Below are 25,314 nucleotides of genomic sequence, written 5' to 3' on the forward strand. Positions count from 1 at the left end.
TCTCTCTCTCTCTCTCTCTCTCTCTCTCTCTCTCTCTCTCTCTCTCAATCTCTCCCCCTCCCTTCCCTCTCTAAAAAAAATAAATGAATAAAATCTTTAAAAAAAAAAATCTATGTACTAGCAAGGTCAGAAATATAATCTGACCTTGTGAATGAGGGATACGTTACTTTTCCTGTGTTCCCAGAGGTAGGTTTCTATTGTGGAAATGACATCCAGATAACTTAAATATTTCGTTTCAGAGATACTGTGTTGAAGTGAAGCATGCCTAGAGTTCTGTTAAAAATTAAAGTGCTGTTTCCTGAAATATCCACAGGAACACAGGGAAACACATGGGTTATTTTTTTCAGGTGTCAACAGTATTGAACTTAACACAGTATAATGTAAGTTTTATGTGCATTTCATCCTCTCCTTACATCTTATATGTTTCATTAGAGGTATGAAGATACAGAGGGGAGAGTGTAAAGATACAGATATTGCAAGTCTGGCACTTAGTATATAACTTAAGGTAACCTACTTAATGACTCAGACTCAATTTCTTCACTTGGAACTAATTAGGCTTACATCATGGATTAGGAAAGCACCTGGCATCCCCCCAGACCCTTTCCTGAATACTGATTCACAATAGAATGAAATGGGTTAAGTCCTGTCCTTTTACGGATGAGAAAACTGAAGATCCAACATCATCCAATTCATATTAAAAAGGACTGAGAAGTTCAACTCCCAGTGGTCTGAAAAAAAATTATACCAGACTGTTAACTTTTAAAAGTCTTAATGAAGCTTGATTACTCATGAGAAAGTGAGAAATAACTCTGAAAAACATTGGCTGTCTTAGACACTTTACTGTATTGATTTTGTGAATTTTACCCAACAGAGCATATTAAGTTACAACCAGTCTTTTAAAACTTGTATTGACCAATGAATGGATAAACAAAATGATATACAGGGTCTGGCACAAATAACACCCCCTTTTTCATTATAAAATCTTTTATTGCAAAATCATTAGCTTGTAATTCTGTAATATAACGATATCATACTCAAGCACACCACATGACATTTTAGGTTAAATGTTCAAATTTCTGTCCATCTGTGTGAGACACGTACCCTACTAACCACATTCAAGCAAGCCTTACTTCTGCTGGACCCTTTATATGGAGTTGGCCAAAAAGTTCATTCGGCTTTCTTCCATAAATGGTTCTAGTAGTGCTTAGTTGTCTTCAACTTCATTCAAAACAATTCTGTTAGATTGTATTGTGACAGCTGTCATATCAGCATGCATTTAAAAAAATCAAAATTGGTGAATTTGTAGCCATTAAAATTGGTAGCCATTTTAATATTGAAGATGGAAGAAAATATACAACATTTTTGGCATATAATGCTTTATTATTTCAAGAAAAGTAAAAATGCAGCCCTGGCTGGCGTAGCTCAGTGGATTGAGTGCAGTCTGGGAACCAAAGTGTCCCAGGTTCGATTCCCAGCCAGGGTACATTCCTGGGTTGCAGGCCATAACCCCCAGCAACCACACATTGATCTCTCTCTCTCTCTCTCTCTCTCTCTCCCCCTCTCTCCCTCTCTCCCTCTCCCTCTCCCTCTCCCTCCTTCCCTTCCCTCCCTAAAAATAAATAAATAAAACCTTTAAAAAAAACCACCTTTCTAACTAAACTTTAAAAAAAGAAAAAAATGCAACTGAAATGTACAAAAAAAAGTTGTGCAGTGTGTGGAGAAGGTTCTGTGACTGACTGAATATGTCAAAAGTGGTTTGTGAAGTTTTGTGCTGGAGATTTCTCCTTAGATAATGCTCCATGGTCAGGTAGACGAGTTGAAGCTAATAGTGATCCAATCAAGACATTAATTGAGAACAATCAACGTTATACCATGTAGGAGATAGCCAATACACTTCAAATATCCAAATCAATAAAGTTATTAGTAAAAATGAAAAATTTATTTTACAGAAAAACTATATGGAATTTTTGGCCAACCCAATACAGACATTGGAATATTATTCAGCCTTAAAAAAAAAAAAAAAAAGGAAATTCTGGTACATGCTACAACATAGATGAACTTTGAAGTATATAAGCCAGCCACAAAAAGACAAATATTGGTATGATTTCACTATTTATATGAGGTCCCTGGAGTAATCAAATTTATAGAGACAGAAAGTAGAATGTTGGTTGCCTGGGGGAACAGGAGTTACAGTTTAGTGGGTGGAGTTTTAGCTGAAGAATATGAAAAAGTTACAGTGATGGATGGTGGGGATGGTTGCACAATAATGCGAATGTACTTGACGCCACACAACTAAAATGTTACAGTGTATGTTATGTGTATTTAACCACAATTTTAGAAGATTAAAGCTTTAAAAGTATTTTTAAAATTAAAAAATTTCCTGGCTGGCGTAGCTCAGTGTATTGAGCGCGGGCTGGGAACCAAAGTGTCCCAGGTTCGATTCCCAGCCAGGGTACATTCCTAGGTTGCAGGCCATAACCCCCAGCAACCGCACATTGATATCTCTCTCTCTCTCTCTCCCTCCCTCCCTCCCTCCCTATCCCCCTTCCTCCCTTCCCTCTCTAAAAATAAATAAATAAAATCTTAAAATTTAAAAAATGTAAAAAAAACTTTTGTCTTACAAATTCCAGTATTCCTAAAGGATCTTTTTTAGTTCATCTAGAATTGAACTAAAAGAATAACTGCATAGTTTAAGGAAGTAAATTGTCACAGGCATTATAGGTTAAATTTGCCTAAGACTGACTTTTAGAGAAACCGGTTTGTCTTGCCTTTAAGTGCAGTAGGCCCAATATGAATGTTTTGTTTTCTTCTTTTTTTCTTTGTTTAAAGTTAAGCTGAAATTATTCAGAAAGCTTATATTAATATGATTCTCTTAGCTCACTAAAGTAATTAACAAAAAAAAAAAAGCCCCCAAATTCAGAGTCAGACTTAAAGGAAAACACAACTATTATTTAGCAATCAGTATAGTTGTGGAAAGTAATTTATTTTATAAAGAAGGGATTGTTTTCTACTGAGTTTTGTTAGCTTTGTCCTGCCGTTTCCAAGGATAGGCTGTGAGAAATTAATGTGAAAACCAGTGCAGGGAAACAAACTTCAGAGCGAGGGGGAAAAAAAGAAAAAAGTTGAGATTAACACAGTACAATTTAAAGAAAATTCTCTATCTTCTTTTCATGCATTTCTTCTATCTTCTATTTACTCTATCTTCTTTATCTACATTCTCCTTGATTAGTTTACAGGACTACAAACCCACAGGAATTGGTCTGCTACATCATCTTTGAGATTTGATTCTTTTGCCATTTCCTGTCTTGTTCTTTTTCTGAGCAGAGAGTAATCTTATCAGATCTGTGTTTTAGAAGGGTACATCTGGGAGCAACTGGAGAGGATGCATTGGAATGCGGAGGTAATGGAGATGGGAACACAAGGAGAAAAGACATTTCAGAAAAGGACAGTGGCACCTAGATACCTGGGTTTGGATTGTGTACCATAATTTTCTTGGTGAACTTAAGCAAGTTATTGAGCCAGTCTAGCCTCAGCTTGTCAAATAGGTTAATACCTACCTGGCTAGGTTAGTGTAAAGATTATTAATGCATGTAATGTTTCTTAGTGCCATGTTGGGTGTTAAAGCAGAACACTTTAGATTCAGCAAGGTGATTTAAGCATCCTCCTTACGATCCCCTGACAGTGTACTCATTTGCTCACTGGTTGAGCAACAAAAATGATGGGGATTTGGAGAGAAGTGATAAGAGGGTGTTTCGGTCCAGAGGGAACCTAAGGTGTGTTTTGTGACTCACTGTTGTTTTTGGCTGTGACAATTGGCAACTTGCCAAAGAGTCAGTCAGGCACATTCAAAGGTGTTTTGTTTTTTTTCTTTTAATCCTCACTCGAGGATGTGTTCATTGATTTTTGAGAGATAGAAACATGGATGTGAGAGAGAAATATCAATCGGTTGCCTCCTGCACATGCCCTGACCAGGGATGAAACCTGCAACCTGGGTATGTGCCCTGACCGGAGATCAAACCCTCAACCTTTTTAGGTGTATGGGACAGCACTCCAACCACCTGACCCACACGGCCAGGGCAGGGTGGTTCTTTTCGAGTCCCTTCGTTCCAGTCAGCATTCATATCTGCATCCCTAATCATGTGCACGTAGTATAGCGTATTTGTCATTTGTCCTCACGCTAGTTAGACCCTACCAGTTACATACGGATGAAAGAGTATTATTATTCACCCAGTCAAATTTATTGAGTACGGCAGTAGGCAGGGATAGAATATGAAGACAATATGAATAAAATCTAAGATCCCTGTCCACAAGTAATTCAGAGGGACTGTGTGTGCTTGTTGTAGCCCCAGGTACCATGTGATTTGTACTTAGCAGTTGTTTCTGGAATGATGAACCAATAGAGTGGAGTAGAAAAGAGGTATAACATTTTATGGTGAGATAAATGCTTTAATTCTGTGGTAGAATTAAAGAGCAAGCAAAAGCCTTAGGAACCCTGGAGAGAAATAAGGAATATTGCAGCGGGAGTTGGGGAGGTTGAATGCATGATAGCTGGTTGGGGAGAAAAAGTAATGGGGCAAGTGAAGACACATTCCTACCTTAGCAAACGGCAAGAACAGCAGCTTGAATGCATAAAAATGCATGATGTATTTAGTGAGTTGTCTAGTATAGTTTGATAGAAGGAGATAAGACTAGAATAATAGATTGGCTCCAGATTTTGAAGAGCTAATGATGTAAGGAGTTCGTAACTTTTTCTGTTTTCAGTCAGGAGCAATCAAAGGTTTTGAGGAGGGGGTGGGATATATGATCAGATCTGAATTTTAAAAATGAACTAGCTGTGGGGCCTTGATAACCAATGTCTAGAGAGTCTAGAAAAGGAGACGTCCATTGTAACAAAGTTGAAAGAGAATGCAGTGCTCACAAGTCACTGACATGAAGGAATAGATTTGGGGCATATATTTGGAAACTAAAATCTGTTAAAGGTTGAAGGGAGAGTGAGGAAAGGAGTCAAGAATTTTTTGACATTGCTGTCTTGGATCAGTAGTTGTTAACCAGAATAGGAAACTTATGAGGAAGAAGATGCTTGTGTGATGAATGGGGGTCTGCTTTGCACATGGGGACTGACATTGAGTTGGCCATGGGACACATGTAGCAGAGCCCTGTGTGTTTTCATAACACCCTTTGCATACCTGTGCTGTTCCAAGCACTGTATTATACTGTATCGTAAGTACTTGCTTCTGTTTTTTCTCTACCGCTGTAAGCCAGTCAAAGGTAAAGAGAAGGTATGAACACGTAAGCTAGCGAGGTAGCCAGGGGAAAATGTGGAAAAAGAAGGGGAACCCAGTGAAATTGGAAGAATGGACAGAAGAAAAGGAACCAAAATGAAAGCTGAGAAACGATAGTCAGAGGTAGAAAATGGAAGCAAAAAGAAAAGAGTTTGAAAATAAGAAAATGGTTAGCACTTTCATTGCAGCTGATAGAAGTAAGATGGGAACTGAAAAGAAATCTTTAGATTTTGAAGTCGAGTTGTTGGTTTTTAGAAGAAGGGGTTCGTGAGGGTGAGAGGTGGTGGGGGCAGATGTTTGAGAGGGACTAACTACTCGGTGTGAGTGGGGAATCTCCCTGAAGTGGTAGAGTTGGAGGCAGTTAATACTACTCCCTCAGGAAGAAAGAGTTTCAAGAAAACCAAGGGAATAAAGATGAGTCCTGGACTAGCAGTTTATTTGTCTTAACCATATCAAGTTCAGTTGTAACCACTCATACCTCTTTTATCAAGTTAGGTAGGTGACTTAGTGGGATGTGATTTTGGCCTTTACTAGTTGCACATTAGCAAATCCATGGCACTGCAAGTTCACTTTTATGTGACTGCTCTGAATGATGATAGTAACTAGAAACAACACAAATATTCAGTAGTATTTTGTCCAAAAACAGTTCAAGTTTTTAAACAGTAAACATTGATTATCCAGGAATTGAGTGCTTTCAAAGGAGTGTAAGAAGAGCCTCTGTCAGCTGGATCTGTAGCATTTTAGGGGAGACTGAAAATGAAAATGAATCTTCATTTGGCAAGATCAAGATAAATTATTTGCTATGGTTTCTGCGCAAGTGTATAATTAAGTGTAACTTTGTCACTTATGGCATAGACCAGTGAATTTGGACTAAAGTTTATAAATAATTTTGATATCATGAGACTCATTATTTTCAATCATAAAATTCCTGTAGTAATCTTTCGTGTGTTGATAAGAATAAAACTGACAAAAGAATGAAGTAATGAAAAGTATAACATTAGTGAACTTTTAGGTTTAATGGAGGGGCCTGTATAATTAAACAAAATTGCCTATCATTTTAAGTGACTTCACTTATTAAAGAAGATATGGAAAAGGAAACATCCCAGAATTTGCACTTGCCAACATATCCCTGTTGGTAAATGGACATGTTACAAGGGTCTAGATTCATCACTTGTATAAAAAAAAAACAGCAGTGGCTGATGTGGCTCAGTGGATTGAGTGCCAGCCTTCGAATTGAAAGGTTGCCTGTTCGATTCCCACTCAGGGCACACCTTGGTTTTGGGCCAGGTCCCCATTTGGGAACATACAAGAGGCAGTCAATGGTTGTATCTCTTGCACATCAATGTTCCTCTCCCCCTTTCTCCCTCCCCCTCTCTTTAAAAAATAAGTCTTAAAAAAAATAGAAACTGTACCTACCAAGTACCAGGGTGTTCGTTTATATATTATCTTATTTTAAAAGGTATAAAAATACTGTGTCTACTTTACAAAATGAGATAAAAAAATGTACATTTTAGAAATGTATAAAGTATTATAAAAATATGACATTTTTATTCATTTAAAGTATTTCTTTGCATTTATTTAGATATAAACAAATTAGAATGTGAAATTAGGAAAACTATATATTTTTGGCCTGATATTTGTGTCTAAATTGGATTACCTGAATCAATTGATGGTTGTTAATTCTTTTAAAATTGAAAGTTAGTTTTTGAAAAGCTCTAAGTGTTTGTGTTTAAGATGTTCTATGTGTATTGGTAAATGATATATGTATATATATATTTCTTAGTAATTTTTATAATGGCTTTATGAGATAGCTGATATACCACTTTCACTTATGGAAACTAAGGTTCAGTGTGACCAAACTCACTATTAGTAAGTTGTAGAACCAATATTCTAGTTGAGATTTTCTTAACTCTTAGTTGCATGCTCTACCATCACAAATAATGACTTCTTATTGTCAGTTTATAAAAGGTGGTCTGTCTTTATCATTGGGTGGCTCTTGCTTTTAAAAAAAAAATCTCTACTTGCCATTTATTCTGTTTCTTTAGCAAATACTTGAACACCTACTGTTGTTCCAGGTGTTAGGGGCATGGCCATTAATGAAACACAAAATCCCTGCCCTCCTGGAACATAGGTTTTAGTTTGCATGATACTTTAAAAAAAAAAAAAAAAAGATGTTTAAAATGCAAAGTGTATCCAAAGGTGATAGGTAGTATGGAGAAAGGAAGAGGAATGGCAGTGTCTGGGGAGGAAGTTTGTACTTCCTGGTCCGTGAGAAATTAGAAAGAGGAAGAATCAGTGTGGTAACTGACATTAAGTAGACATTAGAAACAAAACAAAATTAGTCCTTGTGGTCTTGAGATAGAGGTCATGAATACTCTAGAATTTTGCCATGATTACACCAAGTTCTGGGGCACTTTTTTTTTTTTTTTTTTTTAATTGAAGAAGCCAGGCGAGGGGCGGCCTTATCCAAACCCCTTGGAGCTGCTGGACTCCCTCTTCACTTCGGCCTGTGGAGGCCAGAGACAGGGAGTCTTATTGTATAACTTATCCTGTACTGCTTAGTGTTTTAATAAACCTCATTTCTACTTTAGTTACTTTCAGGTGCCAAAACAAACAGTAAAGTATCTTGTAATGTCTATTTTCTGGTCACCTTCACAAGGAAAATATGTTGAACTTGGAGCCTTCCAAATTATCTCAGTTCCACATTGTAAATACCAAAGTTTATTATTTTTGAGTCTAGAATATTATAAAAAGTTGTCAGCGTCTTTTTTTTTTTTAAGATTTTATTTATTTATTTTTAGAGAGGGAAGGGAGGGAGGGAGAGAGAGAGAGAGAGAGAGAGAGAGAGAGAGAGAAAGAAACATCAATGTGTGGTTGCTGGGGGTTATGGCCTGCAACCCAGGAATGTACCCTGGCTGGGAATCGAACCCGGGACACTTTGGTTCCCAGCCCGCGCTCAATCCACTGAGCTACGCCAGCCAGGGCGTCAGCGTCTTTAAGATCATAGCTTTAGAGGACTTTCCCAGGCCCTTTGCTATCGTACTATTAGTCACAATTTTAAAAATGGATAAAAGATTAAGCATGGAAGCCTTAACCTAAAGTTAAGTTCTAAAAAAGATAAAGACCTTTACCCAATACTGAGTGTTTTGGGACAGGACCCAAATTTGTGGCGTTAGAAAGGCAGCATAATTTAATACAGGGGTGTCAAACTCATTTCCAGGGGGAGGGGGGCACATCAGCCTTGTGGTTGCCTTCAAAGGGCTGAATATAATTTCAGCTCCTTAACAGTTAAGGAGTAATTACATTTATACAGTCCTAAAATTATTTCAGCCCTTTGAAGGCAACCACGAGGCTGATGTGACCCCCGGTGAAAATAAGTTTGACACCCCTAATTTAATAGAAAGATCAGGATCTCTGGAATCAGAGATAACTAGGTTCAGATTTTGGCTTTGCCTCTAACCAGTTACATTACAACCATTGCCTTGAATAAATTACACCATTTCTTTAAGTCTCAATGTGATGTGATGATTAAATCAAGAGACACCAGCAAATTATCTATAATACAACATAATAGGCATTGTAAAAAAAAAAAGTAAAAATGCTATGGGAACAGAAATAAAGCAAGTAATTCATTTGACTCTGGGGTGGAAATGGACAGGCTACTTGGAAAGTGAGGATTAGATCGTGAATGATAAGTTGTGGTTGCTGGAGCGCAGAAGCACAGGAAACCACTTTAGGAAGAGGATAACTAGGAGTGCAAATATAATACGTGGAGGTATTAAAATACAGATGCTTCTCCACTTACGATGGGCTTATGTCCTGTTAAATCCATCATAATTTAAAATATCCTAAGGTGAAAATGCATTTAAGATACCTAACCTATTAATCATCATAGCTTAGTCCAGCCTACCTTAAAGGTGCTCAAAACACTTACATTAACCTACAGCTGGGCAAAATTATCTAGCACAGAACCTATTTTATAATAAAGTGTTGAGTACATCATGTAATTTATTATGTGTATTGCTTTCACATCATCATAAAGTTGAAGAATTGTTAAGCAGAACCATTGTAACTCAGGGACGGTCTGTATATATCCTTAGCAAAGACATCATCACCTCTAATATACTTCTTATCTCCATGTCTAAGCCCCTCTCCCAACCTGTTCCCATAGTTCTTCTTACCCTAAATCGATACCTATTAACCGGTGCAATTCGCTTCCGTTCCCAGCTAAGCCATAAACTCTTTGGGGGCAAGAATCTTTTCTTTTATTATTGTCTATTGTTTATACACTAGAGAGTAAGTATTCATTGAATGGATGAAAAAAAACTACATTTTAAAAAGTTTTCAAAAGTACATTTCAGAGCATCCTGAATGCCACACTGCATTTAGATTTGGTCCTATGAAATGTAGAGCTGTGATAGCCTTTAAGCAAGGGAATTAGTTTAAATAGAACAGGATTAGAGCCTCAGTTAAACCTAGTTAAATGACCTTTTCTTGGGGTTGCCATTTCCTTATTTGTTTAATATTATTGATGATTTCTAAATTTTTTCTTTTTTTAAAATAACGGTGTGTCTTTTTTTTAAAGATTTTATCTATTTATTTTATTTTATTTTTTTTTAGAGAGAGGGAAGGGAGAGAGAAAGAGAGAAACATCAATGTGTGGTTGCTGGGGGCCATGGCCTGCAACCCAGGCATGTGCCCTGACTGGGAATCGGACCTGCAATGCCTGGTTTGCAGCCTGTGCTCAATCCACTGAGCCACATCAGTCAGGGCAATCTTTCTATCAACTATAATATTCAGGGATTGTGTGATTCTTGTCACCAGGTGGTTGTTGAGGTATGAGCCTTTCAAGGGAAAATAGTGCTTGGCATATGTTCAGTAAATATAAGTTCAATTAAAAACCCAAGACATAAATCAGGATTTCTTCATTGAAGAGACTCTCTTTACTCTCCCTTTACTTATTGAAGGTACAAGATGAGCATAGAACCAGAGCTACTCTTGCTAATTGGTTAACATTCTTTGAGTATAACATTGTATTGTTTGTTCTGTTGCTGTTTTGGCAACCAAATGGGAACATTGCCATGAAGTATGCAGAACTAGGATTTTAAATGGTAGATGAGTTTGAATTCTATTCCAGGAGTCAATAAGTAATTGAATGGCTTTTCATAAGTGATACGTTTTTATAAATTTTTGGCTTGAAACTCTTTTATTGGTAATGTTCATTTTGTGTTGTGTTCTAAGAAATTGTGAGATAGGAAGGTGGAGTTTTTCACGGACTTCTGATTTCTTGCTGTGTAAGGTACTTCTCGACGGTAGAATTTAAATTTATAAGTGCTCTGCCTTGAATTCATTTCTCTTGGATGTTAATGTGACATTTTCTTTCTTAAAAACATGTTAGTATTTAAATTTAAGTAGTAATAATGTAAGGAATACCTTAGTTATTGACCTAAGTGCTTTGAATATCGTTTATGTGTACAGTGTTACAAACTAAAGAACAGAAAACAAGTTCAGTACTCTTAAAATTTTAAAGGCCAAGAATAGAGTTGCAACATATGTCAAATAAATTGCTGTAGGTAGACAGAGTTATTCTTGAGGGAATATGTTTTATTTATCTAGTTGAAATCCGAAATATCTCAGCTCTGAATAGCATCAAATTCCCTTGTTATCTGGAATAGAAATCCTAAACTGTAAATGGTGAAAGTCTTGGGAAGATATTTCAGATGTATTTTTTTTTTTGAAAAGTTTTTCCATATGCATTTTGTAAGATTAGAGCATAATTGAGTATCTGGTGGATGTTCTATATGAGTATTTTTATGGTTTTTGTTTTTCAGGCATTTTAAAAATATTTAATCATTCATGAGTTGAGCTTCATTCTTAAGTCATGGATGACAAGGCTTCTGTTGGAAAGATCAGTGTCTCCTCAGACTCAGTATCCACTCTTAATAGTGAAGATTTTGTCTTGGTTTCCAGGCAAGGAGATGAGACACCATCTACAAATAATGGAAGTGATGACGAGAAAACAGGACTCAAGGTAAAACTCCATAACAAAAGTTTCTTTTGCTTAGCCTTGCTGAGCTCATTGCAAAACTCAGCCTGAATGGGAAGGTATATATGGAGTGCAGGTGTGAACATGGAAAATAATATCCTTTCTTTTTAATGCTAAAGAATTTTATTTATAATTAGTGATAGTGACAAATTTATATATGATTAAGGATTTTTAATTTGATTGCTTCTAAACTTCTGTTACCCCTTACTGTCAAAAGTAGTGGTCATAGCATAAATGCTTGTCATTTTAGTATTGTTTTCACTTTCCTGTTGAGTTAGAGGTGATTGTTTTTGTTTATGTAGTGTAAGGGCAGTGGCAGGTCAGTAGTGCTATAAAAAAAGAGTTTTGGGATCATTGAAATGGAACTTTAAATTTCTGGCTTTTGGCCACTTTTTTAAAAATTGACTGATTTTAGAGAGAGAGACAGAAGGAGAGAGAGAAAGAAATATTGATTTGTTGTTCCACTTATGCATTCATTGGTTGATTCTTGTATGTGCCCTTACTGGGGGTTGAACCCTCAACCTGGGCGTATTGGGACAATGCTCTAACCAACTGAGCTACCAGGCAAGGGTCTTTTGTTTGTTTATATTTTCTCAGCCAAACAACTATTCTTTTCCCATGCTCTGTTATTGTTCTGCTCTTTATGGCTATAAGTAAACTTTAATTAGTAACATCATTTATAATGTAAGTAGCTTTAAAAGCATTCTGATTCCTGCTTACATCTTTTCATTCAACAAATTTGTATTGGGTATCAACTGTGTGCCAAATGCTATTCTACATACTGGGGATATAGTGGTGAATAAGACAGGTAAAAGGTAAAGGCCAGTGTCCTCCTAGAGCCTTTAAACTGATGGGAGAAACAGACTGAGCCAATAAGAAAATGACTGTAAGGTGAATTTAGGTGCTACGGAGAAAATCAAAGTGGAGTACGTAGGTGAAGAGTGAAGGAGGAACAGGTACTGTTTTAGAGAATGTCTTGAAACGACGTGAGCAGAGACTTCAGGGGAATGAGGAAGAAGGCCATGGAGAAATCTGGGAACTTTCCACAGGGAACAGAAAACAGAAAGACCCTGAAGGAGGGTTACCTTATTAGGACAGAGATAGAACATTGTGAATAAATTAAATAAAAATGGCAAAGGATGAGATCCATTGATAAGTAGGGGCTGGACTATATAGAACTTCTCAGAGCTTAGTAGGATTTTGGACTTTGTTACATATGTGAAGGGAATTTTTGGAGAGTTTTGAATGGGGACATGATCTGGTTTACCTTTTATAAAGGCTCATTGGCTGAGACACTTCCAGCATGACAGCATGAGGAGCTCTCTGGACCGGCTCCCCAGCAAAACTGGTGACAGTTACTGAAAAACCACCATTGAAAGTCTGTGGAAGTGTTCTAAAGGACGTAAAGCAAATAAAGAAACATTTATTTGAAGAAACTTACTAAAATTTGGTTAAGAATCTGTGGTATTTGAACCAGGATCCGTTTCATATTCCCCTTCTCTCTGAGCTAAGCAGTATGGGAACTCCATTCCGTGTTGCTGCAGTCAAGACGACAGAGGGCTCCCTCCCCGCCCCGCTCATAGTCAGAGGTATGCCCTACAGGGAGGAGCAGGGCAGCAGCTTTTCTCACCCTGTCTCCAGCTACTTTGTGCTGGCCAAGTGTGACTGAGCAGCGAGGGCTCCCTCCCCCCCACCCCCCACCCCCCAGCCCTTACCCTCAGCATGGAGGCCATATTTGGGCATGGTGCTTCTGAGTATACTGGGAGCTCCACTTCCCTTGACTCTGGCACGTAAGGCAGTGGTTCCACACCTCTAGAGGCAAGTCAGGTAGACTTGGAACTGCTGTACCATCTCCCATACCCAGCAGGCGCTCAGCTTCTGAAGGTGGGGTATCACTCAGAAGTGTGCCATTGTCCATACTTTCAGCCTTACAGCTATGGCTCAGAAGTTTTGCCTGTAGTGAGAAGTGGGCCATAACACAGCTCCTAATCTCTTCTCAAAGGAACTGACTTTCTTTACAATAGATTGTGGAGAAGTTCAAGCCTAAGGGTAACTCTCAAAAACAGTGGAGATTGTGGTGAAAGTCAGTTGGGAAGAGATTGGTAGATTGTTTGGGCATGCAGGCTTAACTGTAGAATTGCTAGGAGGAGACCACCTAGGATCAGAACAGAACTCAAAACATTGACCTCTGGAACTCCCCCTTCCAAGGTAATCTCAATTTGATTGTTGTATTCTATAGAGCAGTTTATATCTGAGTGCATGGTTAGGAACTGCAGAGCAGTCAGCCACAATCACTGGCGTTTAGCATCTAGGTGTGGTCAGAGAGAGAGACCCAGCACCTTGCCAAAGCTACTGTCATTGCAGGATGACTGAGGCAAATCCAAATTGGAGCCCCCAGAAGGGCAGCATCAGCTTAACACTGTGGAATGAGGGCACGAGAATATACTAAAATAAGCCAGCCAGTCACTAAACAAATAAGCATCAAAAATACTAAGTCTCAGAGTGAGGAGACCAATACTGGGAATTGATACAACCTAAAATGTCATGTTTCTAACAAAAAAAAATTGTGAGAAATACAAAGAAACATACTATAATCCATACATCATAAAAGGGCAACATAAACTGCTGTGAAAATATGTTGGATTTAATATGCAAACTCTTGAAAGTAGTCATTATTAATATGATCAATGAACTGAAATAAATTGTACTTAAATAAAGGAGAATACAATGATAGTATCAAAGTAAATAGAGAATATCATTAAGGAGACAGAAATCACAAAAAGAAAAAAAAAGAACCAAACAGCAATTCTGAAATGAAATATTCACTAGAGAGGTTCAACAGTAAATTTCAACTGGCAGAAGGAAGTGAGCAGGAGATGATGTCATCAAAATACCAGTACAGGAGTTTTTCTCCCAATCTGTCCTGAAAGAACACTGATTTAGACAATCAGTCACAGATGAGAGTACCTTTGTGGAAGTCCAGCAGTCCAGCAGACAAGTTCCAGCACAGTACTCGAGCAAAAAACATCCTAGATTGGACCTATTGAAAACAATCAAAGGAACAGTTTCTATAATGTTTTTTAAATACTAACTTTTAATTGGCTTTTCAAGAGGAGGAAGATGGGAGAGAAAGAAACATTGATTTTTTTGTTCCACTTATTCGCATGCATTCATGGTTGATTCTTATATGTGCCCTGACTGGGATCAAACCTGCAACTTTGGCATATCAATGTGATACTCTAACCATCTGAGCTACCCCACCAGGGCCAAGGGGCAGTCACTTTACCTGTGTCACCCCTACACCAAGGTGGCACAGCTCAGTGCCAAGAGAGACTTACACAGCTTGTGATCTCTCCCACAGGGAAAAGTAAGAGTGTGGGATTGAGCAGTTGGCTTCCCCAACTGTGTGCGACACTCCCAGGGAGGCCCATTTCTTTCTCATCCCATCTGGAATTCTGAGTTGCATGACCTGGGGGCAGATCTGAGAAAATAGCAACCATGGCTGGGGATGGAACATATCCTGGATCATATTAACTGCTTTGGAGACTCCATCAGGGAGGCAACCCATGAGCCATTGGGGATGCCTTCCTGATGATTTCCCCAGCTGGCCCATGGGTACCTCCAAGTGTTATGGCCCTCACCAGACACACCCCCAATCTGTGACTGCCTCCTGTGTGTGCCCCTGAGGGCAAGAATGGTGAGAGTGAGCCCTTGCAGATGACTGGTAAGCATGCCCAGAAAACCAACCTGTTGGTTTTGCAGGACTGAGAGAAACCACACACTTGAGCACTCATTACCACCTCAAGGAAAGCAAATGCAATAGAGAGCATCAGTAGCAGACTAGATTAAGCAAAAGAAAGTAATCAATTGAAGTTACCTAGTCTGAGAACAAAGGTAAACATTTAAGAAGAGCGAAGGGCCCTGGTGGGTAGCTCAGTTGATTAGAGTGTTGTCTTGATACAGCACGGTTGTGGATTTGATCCCTGGTCAGGGCACATACCAGAATCAACTAATATATGCATAAATAGGTAGAACAACAAATTGATCTCTCTGTCTCTCTGTCTCTGTCTCTCTCTCTCTCTCTCCCCCTCTCTCTTTCTCTCTCTCTCTTTCCCCCCCCCCCTCTCTCTCTCTCCCTCCCTCCCCCTCTCCTATTCACTCTAAAATCAAAAAGTTAAAAAAGGAGAGGGTGCTGGTTTGGGCAGAACCCACATTTTAAAAAATAAAAAGTGAAAAAAGCCTATGTGAACAATGGCATACCATTAAAATAAAGAATTAATGCATTATTTGAACCCCAGAAGGAGAAATGGATAGAAAGCTTATTTAGAGATGTAATTACTTGCAAAGTACCCAAATTTGAGGAGAGATTTGGATATCCAGGTTCATGAAGCTTATAGATTCCCCAAAATTTCAACCCAAATTGATTCTAAGACTTGTTATCATAAAACTATCTAAAATCAAAGACAGACAGATTGTTTAAAGCAACGAGAGAAAAAATTTCACATTACAAGGGAATTGTCGTAAGGTAATATGCAGATTTTTCAGCATAAACCTTATAGGCCAGAAGAGATTAAGATGATACATTCAAAGTACTGAAAGAAAAAACAGCCAACCAAGCATACTTTCTTCAGCAAAGCTGTCCTTCAGAAATGGAGAGAAAGATAAGGAAATCTAAGCTGAAGTAGTCAGTCATCATTAGACCTTATAGGAAATGCTGAAATGATTTCTTTAACCTGAAATGTAAGGACACTAATTAGAGTGATACTCACTAATTACATCTCACATAGACACCAACATTAAGGACAGGCATATGATCACTGGAATACACTTGAGAATTAAATAGAAGCTTGTTTCTGTGATCAGCTGATTAAACGGTATCAATACCATTCAGTTGGGATTTGTTTTTCAACATACTGTGCCAGGACAACTAGATAGCCTCATTTAAAAGAATGAAGTTGTACCCTTCACACCATGTTTAAAAATTAGCTCAAAATGTTTGAAGACTTCAGTGTAAGAACTAAAATTATAAAACTTAAAACATAAGGGTAAATTTTCATGTCTTTAGTTTTGGCAATAGATTCTTAGATATCACACCAAAACATAAGCAACAAAGAAAAAAATGGATGAAATTGGACTGCATCAATATTAAGATTTTTTGTTCTATAAAGGATACTGTCAAAGTGAAGACAACACAGAAGGAGAGGAGATATTTCAACATAAGGTAATTTTATTTAGGGTAAACGTAATCTAATGCAGATCTGGCTTCCTGCAGCAACAAAAGCCAAACGTGTGAGACAGGTACTGGTGAGAAAGAGGCATTTATTCGAGAAGGTGGGGACTCTTGTCTCAAAGTGCATATTAACATCCCATTGCAGGCAGAGTTTTCTGTAAGGAGGGAGAGAGAACAGAACAAAGAGATGAAGGGGAGGGGGTTGAAAAGTGCTCTGTGTGCAGACCAGCACAGTCTATTCTGATAAGAATCTCAAAACTGGCCCAGCAGTGGTCTGGTGTGCGTCATCCTGGTTTTATGGTTGAAGGTCTGCAGACCTCCCATAGCTGGGATGACTGAAGGTTGGAGTCTGTATCTTTTTGAAGTTAGTTCCTAGGATTCTTACACAAATGTGCTATTTATCTACAAGCTCTGTATTAGAGTCAGTGTTTACAGAAACAGTGTCAAGAGTGGTGGGGTAAGTTACAATTCCTCACTGTTACTTAAAGAGCTAAACAACCTAAACATTTTATCCACTACTAACGTGGATGAATAACGTAAAAGGGAATGAAGTACTGATAACATGCGGCAGCACAGATGAAACTTGAAGACATTATGTTAAGTTACAAGTAAGTTATAAAAGACCACAGTTGACCCTTGAACAACATGGGTTTCAACTGCATGTTCCCACTTACATGTGGATTTTTTTTTCATTAAATATATAATTGGCCCTCTATATCATCATGGTTCAGACAGTGTTTTTGATCCATGGTTGGGAAAGCATGGGTGCAGAGGGCTGACTGTATGCTTTGTTCTGTGTCATTTTATATAAGGGACTTGGGCCTTGACAGATTTTTTTGTCTGTGGAGGGGTCATGGAACCAACCCCTGCCGATACTGAGGGACAACTATAGTTAAGTTTTGGGGAAATTCAAAGCTATACATGATTTTCATTTGCACAAGGGGTCTACCCTAACCCCTCCCTTGTTCAAGGGTCCACTGTATGTCACTCTATAAATTTAAAATATGTAGAATAATCATATCTTTAGAGATAGAGGATAGTTTAGTGGTTGCTAAGTGCTGGAGGTGTTGGGGGAATAGTTATTTAATGCCTAAGGGAGTACGGTGTTTATTTTTGAGGTGATTAAAATATTTTAAAAATCACTTTGGTCATGGTTTTACATTTCTGTGAATATACTCAAAACCATAGAATGTACACTTTAAATGAGTGAATTGCATATGAATTATATCTGCTACTCTGTGGAGAATTGGTAGAAAGGAGCAAGGCTGGTGGCAAGAAGAAGAGATAGGAGGCTGCTTTAGTCACAAAAGGTTGAGTTAATGTTGGTTATGTATCAGAGGATGAATCTGTATCAGAGTCTGATTCAGGATATATTTTCAAGGTAGAGCAGATTGGTATTAGGATGGGCAAATTAGATGTGGGATTTGCAGCAAAGAGAGAAGTAAACAGTGATTTCCTAGATTTGGGCCTGAGCTGGTCGGTATCTGGTAGTACCATTTACCGGGATGCCAAAGAGATAGGAAGAGCAAGATTGGGCAGGGGAATCATAGTTCCAGTTTATGCTTGAGGTGACTATGGATGTCTGTTTCTAGATGTCATGGGGTTAGCTGGATGTTGAGATTGATGCTTCGGAGAGGTTGTGGCTGGCCTCAACAGTACATAGATGGTATTCAGAACCATGGGATTAGATGAGATTACCATAGATTAAGTGTAGATACTGGAGAGATAAATGGTAAGATGATTCTTGGGGTATTTCAGTATTTATAGATTGAGATGAAGAGAAACCAGCAGAGAAGACTGAGAAGAAATAACTGGTGCATTATAAGGAAAACTAGGAGATTGAAGTGCCTTGGAAGAGAATTGAAGGAAGTGTTTCAAAAAAGCGGGAGTAACCAGAATGTTTAATTTTACTGAGAGGGTGCTTTAGATGATGACTGAAAAAATGATAAGAAACCTTGGTAATCCTTAGGAAGATTGGTTTGTTTGTTTTTCTTTTTAAAGAGAGATGAAAGCATTAGCAGGGTTAGTGTAGGTTGGGTAGTAAGTGGGAAGTGAGGAATAAATGGCAATAAGTATAGACCACTGTTTCAAAGATTTTTGCTAAAAAAAAGAGGAGCAGGAAATGGAGTGGTAGCTGTAGGGTGATACAGATTTCAGTGAGAGATTTTATTAATACAGTGCTACGAATGATTCACTGAAGAGGGGTACATTGCTGGTACAAAGATGATCAGACTCCTTGATGGGATTAGGGAGGCGGGTTTCCTGCACATCAGGGGGCGGTGGGGTTAGCCCAGGAACGGTTTCTGGGATAGGCAGGAAGACAGCATAAATCTTCTTTTGAATTTCTTCCATTTGAAAATTTTCTTATGAATTTTTGAAATATTATTTGACTTATTCTTCCTGTTTGTAATTCGATGAACCATTTATGCTAAATGGAAAGGATCCTCAGGGCTCCACTAGAGAACTTTTTCTTATTGTCTCATCCATCTTATTTACCAAAAAGAGATACTTCTGTTCTGTAGACTAGAAAATTGAGCAATGTGTTCTACAAATTAAAATGTTTCCTTTATGCATTTCCATGTTATTTCAGTATATCTATACAGTGTATCATTTGTGTGAAGAACTGGTAAGTGAAATAGTGGTAAAATTATTATTAGTTAAATCTATTAGCTCTGTCACCAGGTATAACAAGATTACTGCAAATTTGTTGCTCAACTATGCTTACTCCTTTTGAACCTTTTTCTCAACCACTGGTAGATTTTCAAATTGCGTTGGATTTAGAAAACACATTTAATAGGTCTACATTCTTCCATTCCAAAAGTCCTGATTGAGTGGTTTGTTGGATATTCGGGTGATAGCTAGTAATCTACCAAGTGTTGTTTTAGGCATTGAGGATAAGAAATCCCATTTTGAAGTAGAGTGTCCTAGAACATTTCAAAATGCCAGTATAAAATACTTAGCAAAGCTGGGTGAAATATAGCAAACACCCTTTTAATTGAGTAGCTGTATGCATAAGAAAGTAAAGAAAATCTCTAAAGAACAAACAAACGCCAAGAGGAACTGAAAGAACAATACATATGAGCTGACATTGGGACTGTACTGTTCTTTACAACCAGTGGACTTTGGTTTTGGTAGCAGCTAAACTGGGAAGAGATAAGGCCTTGGATTTTACAGAGAGAGAGTAGGTGGATCTGAGATTGCCTTGTAAAGTACCCCTAAGGGCTACTCCTAATTGAAAAGATAGACTTGGAGAAAAAATTCTGCCTGCAGTCCCAGGAAGAAAGTAAGGAAGCTTGAACTCTGGTTTGGGGGAGAGTCTTGTTGAGAATTTGTACCCATAGCCTTGTTGTCATATATCTTTGGGGTTTGAATTTACACTACCTGCATATCCCTGCGTTGGTAATAGTCCTGGGGCACCTGATAGAATCAATTGCAAAACTGGTCTGGGGAGACATGCTTGCCACCCAGTCTGCATGGTATTCCCACAGGTAACCCTGATAAAGAATAGCACACATTCCAGAATTCACAAATACAATACAAAGGAGAGCTCTTCACGAGCAAGGGAAAGCAAACCTGAGCAGAATCAAATCTTGCCAGAACTCAGGCATTTCCGTGATTAGCTGTAACCTTAAGGTAGGTATGATAAGATGTTTAAAGAAAACTTTACAAACATCAGAAAATAACAAAATTATCAAAAAATTTTAAAGATTAAGCAAACTAAAAATAGAACTTCGTCAGATGAAAATAAAGCCAGTGAGCCCTGGCTGGTGTGGCTCAGTGGTTGAGTGCTGGCCTGTGAATCAAAGGGTCACAGGTTTGATTCCCAGTCAGGGCATGTGCCTGGGTTGCGGGCCAGATCCCCAGGAGGCAACTACACATTGATGTTTCTTTTCCTTTCTTTCTCCCTCCCTTCTCCTCTCTTTAAAAATAAATTAATAAATTTTTTTAAGAAAAGAAAAGTAAAGCCAATGAAATTAAAGGTGCAGCAGAATAGACACATCTGAAGAGAGAATCAAACTCTTGGAAAGTGTGTCTTAGGAAATTCCCCACAAGATAGCACAGAAAGATGATTAAATATGAAAGGCCAATTAAGAGACATGGAGACTTGGATGGTTAAGACTAAGATATAATATACCTAAGAGTTCCTTCAGAATGGGGGAGAAGGAAATACTTGAGATAATAGCTGAATGTTTTCTAGAAGTAATAAAAGACACAAATCCTCAGCTTCAAATAACAGAGTGACCCCCAAGCAGGATGACAGTGAAACTGCAGAATATCACAGCCGAGGAGAAGCTTTTAAAAGGCTGAATGAGAATGGAGGTGACGTGAACATGGTTCCTGTTCTCAGGATGCTTATAGCTTAGGGAAGAGGACTGTTGTTAAAAACCTCGTTTCACCTAGCCTTTGCTTTGTAACAAACTACCTCAGAACCCAGTGATTCAGAACAGTTTATTATTTCTCATGGTTTTGTGGACTGACTGGGCAGTGTTGCTGCTCTTGCTTCAGCTCATACAACCTTATTTAACTTGTATGTCGGCTGGGGACTGGGCTAGACTGTGATGGCTGGGTCTCTTCACAGCATAATGGTCTTAGGGCAGATGTGGAAGCTGTAGGGCCTTCATCAAAGGCTGATGTTTAGAAATTACATGTTGTCATGTGTAGCGCCTTCTTTTGGTCAAAGCAAGTCATGAGGCTAGTGCAGATGGATGGATTTAGGGAAATAGACTATGCCTTGTGAGGAGGAGCTGTAGAGATTTTTATGGCTATGTTTAATTTTTAACACCAATGTAGTTAGATAAATGCTGTGGTAGAGGTTACCAACAGGGGCTGTGGTGCAGAGAGGATGGAAACCTGTTTCAGCTTGGGTGAGGAGTCAGGAAAGGCTTCTTGGAGCGGGTAATGGTTTAGATATGCCTTTTAAAGAAAAGCTTTATATGATGGTGTAGTTACAAAGAGCACAGGTATTTTTATTCACCAAATGTTTTGACAACTCACATCAAAATCTTAGAACTTTGCATAAAAATTCAGAACACGTGGTGTTTTTGCTACTTGACTCCTCTGATGTAGGACCCTTACACCTTTAGCTCTTAGCCAGAGACACTCTATAGATGTTGGCTGTGGTACGGTGACGAGCAGTACTTACTTATCAGGAGGAAAGTTCAGTTAGAGAATTTCTTAAAACTTTTTAATCTTCCTAGTTTTCTTCTTGGAAATTACAATTGACACTATTTTAGAAGAAGTTGGCAGGTTTTATTAAAATAGCATATACAAAAATTACTCCTCCTCCTTAGTATTGCTTAAACTAATCTTCTGACTCAGTTTCTGATATTGCTTGTTTTAGAATCAGGTGATCTTGTCCTCTGTAATGCTGAGCTTTTACTCAGCAAGCAGAGTTACTGAACCAGAAATGCACAGTTTAATTAAAGGGTTCAGGGTGGTGAGGGAGACACATAAGTAAATATGTCATCACAGTAAAATTTATGAAGTGCTGAATATAGACATGATAAGAATTATATGAGAATACAATTGTTGCCTAAAGAAGAAAAGAAAGGTTTCATAGAATAGGCAGCAATTCAGCAAAGCCTTAAAGAGTGATTAATAATTTCCCAAAGAAGTGCGTCTGTGACACACGGAAAGATCAAACAAAGTCTTCAAAGGGCCTGGAGCTGGGACCACTGCATACAGTGAAATTTTATGTGCTGGCTTTTCTTTTTCTCCCAGGATGCAGATAGCTTTTTGTCATTTGTTTTCTTTAATATAAAAGGAATGTATGCTTAATACAGAAAATTCAGACAATGAGAAAAGTAAAACCCAGTCATTATTCCATTATTCAGCAAAACAATCATAAATATTTGGGATATTTCTTTATTGACTTTTTAGGGATGAATTCACAAGGTGTTCTATTCCTCCCGCTTCCTTTTTATATTAATGTTAATAATTTCTAATTTTAGGTGTTTTCTCTGGTCCTTCCTTCATATAGTTAAGGTAAAGAGATGGGTGATCGGAACAGCTGCAGTGTATAAATGAGGCACAGAGAGATTTAAAGTTTTATTAAAGATCCCAGAGGGAGTATGCCAGTGGGTCTGGGATTAGTAACTATACCTTCCAGTATCCACATTGGACTTCAGGATCTTTCGTGCCTTGCTTATGATTACTGTAATGTATGTACTTATTTCTAAATGGCTCAGCTTTTACACTGAAGTTGAGCAAAATCACTCAGTTTGAACCATTTTGATTTATATTTTCTTACAATATGATAACAGGTAGTGGGAAGTATAGATCATCAGGAGTTTGTCTTTAATTTTTTTTTTTATCAACTCTGGATTTCTTAAGCACACACTGTCATTTTCTAATCATACTTCTTTGAAGACATAAAATCTCCACTGGCAAAGTGTCCCAAACTGCCTAAACTGAAGTCATTTGTATAACTGGAGGACCAAGTGGGGCCTCGTTGGTATTGTTGCAGTGAAGGGGGAAACGGGGGCTGTGAAGTTAGAGTAGAAAATTAAGACCAGGAAATGACTCTGCTCAGTGTTGCCTCTGGAACACTTTGTTCTTTGTTCCATAAATGTACTTTTGCTCTCAAGGAAATAGATGTGTAGCCAGTTTTATCATATAAGCTGCTACCTTTATTTGATATATTTAGAAAGGACAGATGTTATCCCAGTAATGCTTCTTTTGTACATGAATAGTAGGTGTGTTCTTAGTATTTTCTGGGCCATGAAAAGTGGAAAAACTACTTTAAAAAAAAGTTACTTGCTTTTCTGAACCTCAACTCCAGTAGATAGATCAGTTTGTTTAGAAAAGGCTGAAAGTGGGGTAGGGAGATACTAATTAGATGCCTACTATATGCTTACTAATTGGCAGAGATTGTGAAGAAATGGGATAAGCCTTGTAAAAAATCATAGTGCCTGAAATAAATAACTGCATAATAATCATATTATTGTGTCATTGAGCCCTAGTGATAATCCTGTGAGATACATATGAATGTAATTTTAGAAATGAGACAGTTATGGCTCCCAGAAGTTCATTTGTTCACAACCAATAGAAATAATGTCAGAGCCATGTCCCAAACTCAGGCCTGTCTTACTGTGGAGCCCAGGTAGGGCTACTGAGGACATTTGCATAGGCTGTACTCTGCACAACCCGAGGATGCAGTTCACATAGTCCGTGATGGGAATGGTGCCCCCTGGAGGTGTTCCACAAGCTAGTTCTTGTCCCCAGTATTTGTTTCTACCAATTGCTTTGTAAACAGTTATGAATAAATCATTCACCATGCGGTCTCTGCCCTTATAAACATTTGTGTCTATGTTTACAATAGCTTCTAAATTGGCAACCTTATACTTGATTTTTTCTCTCAATTCATGACTGTTCCCTAACGAACTCTCCCGTCCTCTTCATGTAAACGATATGAACAGGAGCACAAACCTAAATGTGACCCTTAGTTGTGTTATTCATACATATTTGCTTTGCTTTTTTATTTTTATATTTGTGCCCGATTAAGTTAGAAGTCTTTGTTGGACTTCAAGATAAAGATTTTGTTTGTGAATTGCAGCATGCTATTTGGTACTATATTTTTAAATTGTAAATGTTAAACCCTAATGACACTATCAGAATAATAGGAAATGATGGTATTTGTTGTTTTAACAAAGGTAAAATAAATCATTCAGATAAATTTCATTTTTCTGTAACTAAACCAAAATCTATATCCAAATTGAATAAAATCCTGTTACTTTGGCTTCTGTTTTTTGCATTTATTTATAAAATTCAGTTCAGTACATGTGTATTGCAGATATACTATGCACCAGACACTTACCTTTGGGAATATAAAGGTAATTTAGAAACAGGCTCTGCTATCTAATAATGTCTAGTCTGGTTCACAGGACTCACTAAACACACATTTTCTAAAACAAGTAGCAATGCTGGAATAAATGTGTATACTAACGATACGGTAGCTCTCCCTAAGGAGGGAGCACATAAAGCCAGAGAAGGTAACAGAATTTTAGCTTGATCAAAGAAAACGAAGGAGAAGAAGAGGGTTTTCCAGGAAAGTGAAGAGTCCATGCAAAGTCTAGATGTTTGAAAGTTTATGCTGTGTCCTGGGAAAGTTGAGTATTTTGATATGACTGATAAGAGGTGGAAAGGGAGATTGGGCAGAATTGTGGAAAAACTCAGAGAATATAGTTACGAATTTGCACTTTGTCTTATCGGCATTGAGGAAACATGGAAGGGTTTAATTTAATCTTTTAAAAGATTTATTTATTTATTTATTTAAGGGAGAGGGGAAGGGAGGGAGAAAGAGAGGAAGAGAAACACTGATTGGCTGCCTCTTGCATGCCCCCAACTGGGGACTTGGCTTGCATTCCCTGTATATGCCCTGACCAGGAACCAAACCAGTGACCTGTCAGTTTGCAGGACAATGCCCAACCCACTGAGCCACGCCAGTGAGGGAGAGATATGGAAGGGTTTTAAAAAAAAGGCAATGCTAGATCAGAACTAGAATTTACTATTGTAACTTGAATGGCACTATGAGAGATAGGTCACAGCATAGAGAAAGAATGCATGGAAAGTACTGTCTTTGCAGTAGGCTTGTGTAAAATGAAAGAACCTGTCAGGGATAAGAGGAAAAAGTACACAGTTGAGCATGGATCAATAGGATGTGTCAGTACTGTGGGATTGACAGCTGTCAAGGATGATCATGGTCCTTCATTTGGCCACTTGAGTGGATAGTATGTCCCCCCCCCACCTATGGGTGG

General features: G+C 38.1%; 1 protein-coding gene across 5 annotated transcripts in view; it reads left to right on the plus strand.

Moving 5' to 3' along the window:
* Positions 1 to 25,314, plus strand: part of RABGAP1 (RAB GTPase activating protein 1) — a 152,649-nt gene that overhangs the window by 13,704 nt on the left and 113,631 nt on the right. For 3 of the 5 annotated variants that reach the window (XM_036022181.1, XM_036022182.1, XM_028508729.2), the window contains one exon: positions 11,114 to 11,313. In XM_036022181.1, the coding sequence (XP_035878074.1) occupies positions 11,164 to 11,313 (150 nt within the window). In that variant the 5' untranslated portion in view covers positions 11,114 to 11,163. Of the gene's footprint in view, positions 1 to 2,076; positions 2,099 to 3,240; positions 3,401 to 11,113; positions 11,314 to 25,314 lie in introns of those variants that run through there. The other 2 variants (XM_036022183.1, XM_036022184.1) reach the window with 2 other exon arrangements.

This window comes from Phyllostomus discolor, chromosome 3 (assembly GCF_004126475.2).
Source record: "Phyllostomus discolor isolate MPI-MPIP mPhyDis1 chromosome 3, mPhyDis1.pri.v3, whole genome shotgun sequence".
NCBI classification, from domain to species: domain Eukaryota; kingdom Metazoa; phylum Chordata; class Mammalia; order Chiroptera; family Phyllostomidae; genus Phyllostomus; species Phyllostomus discolor.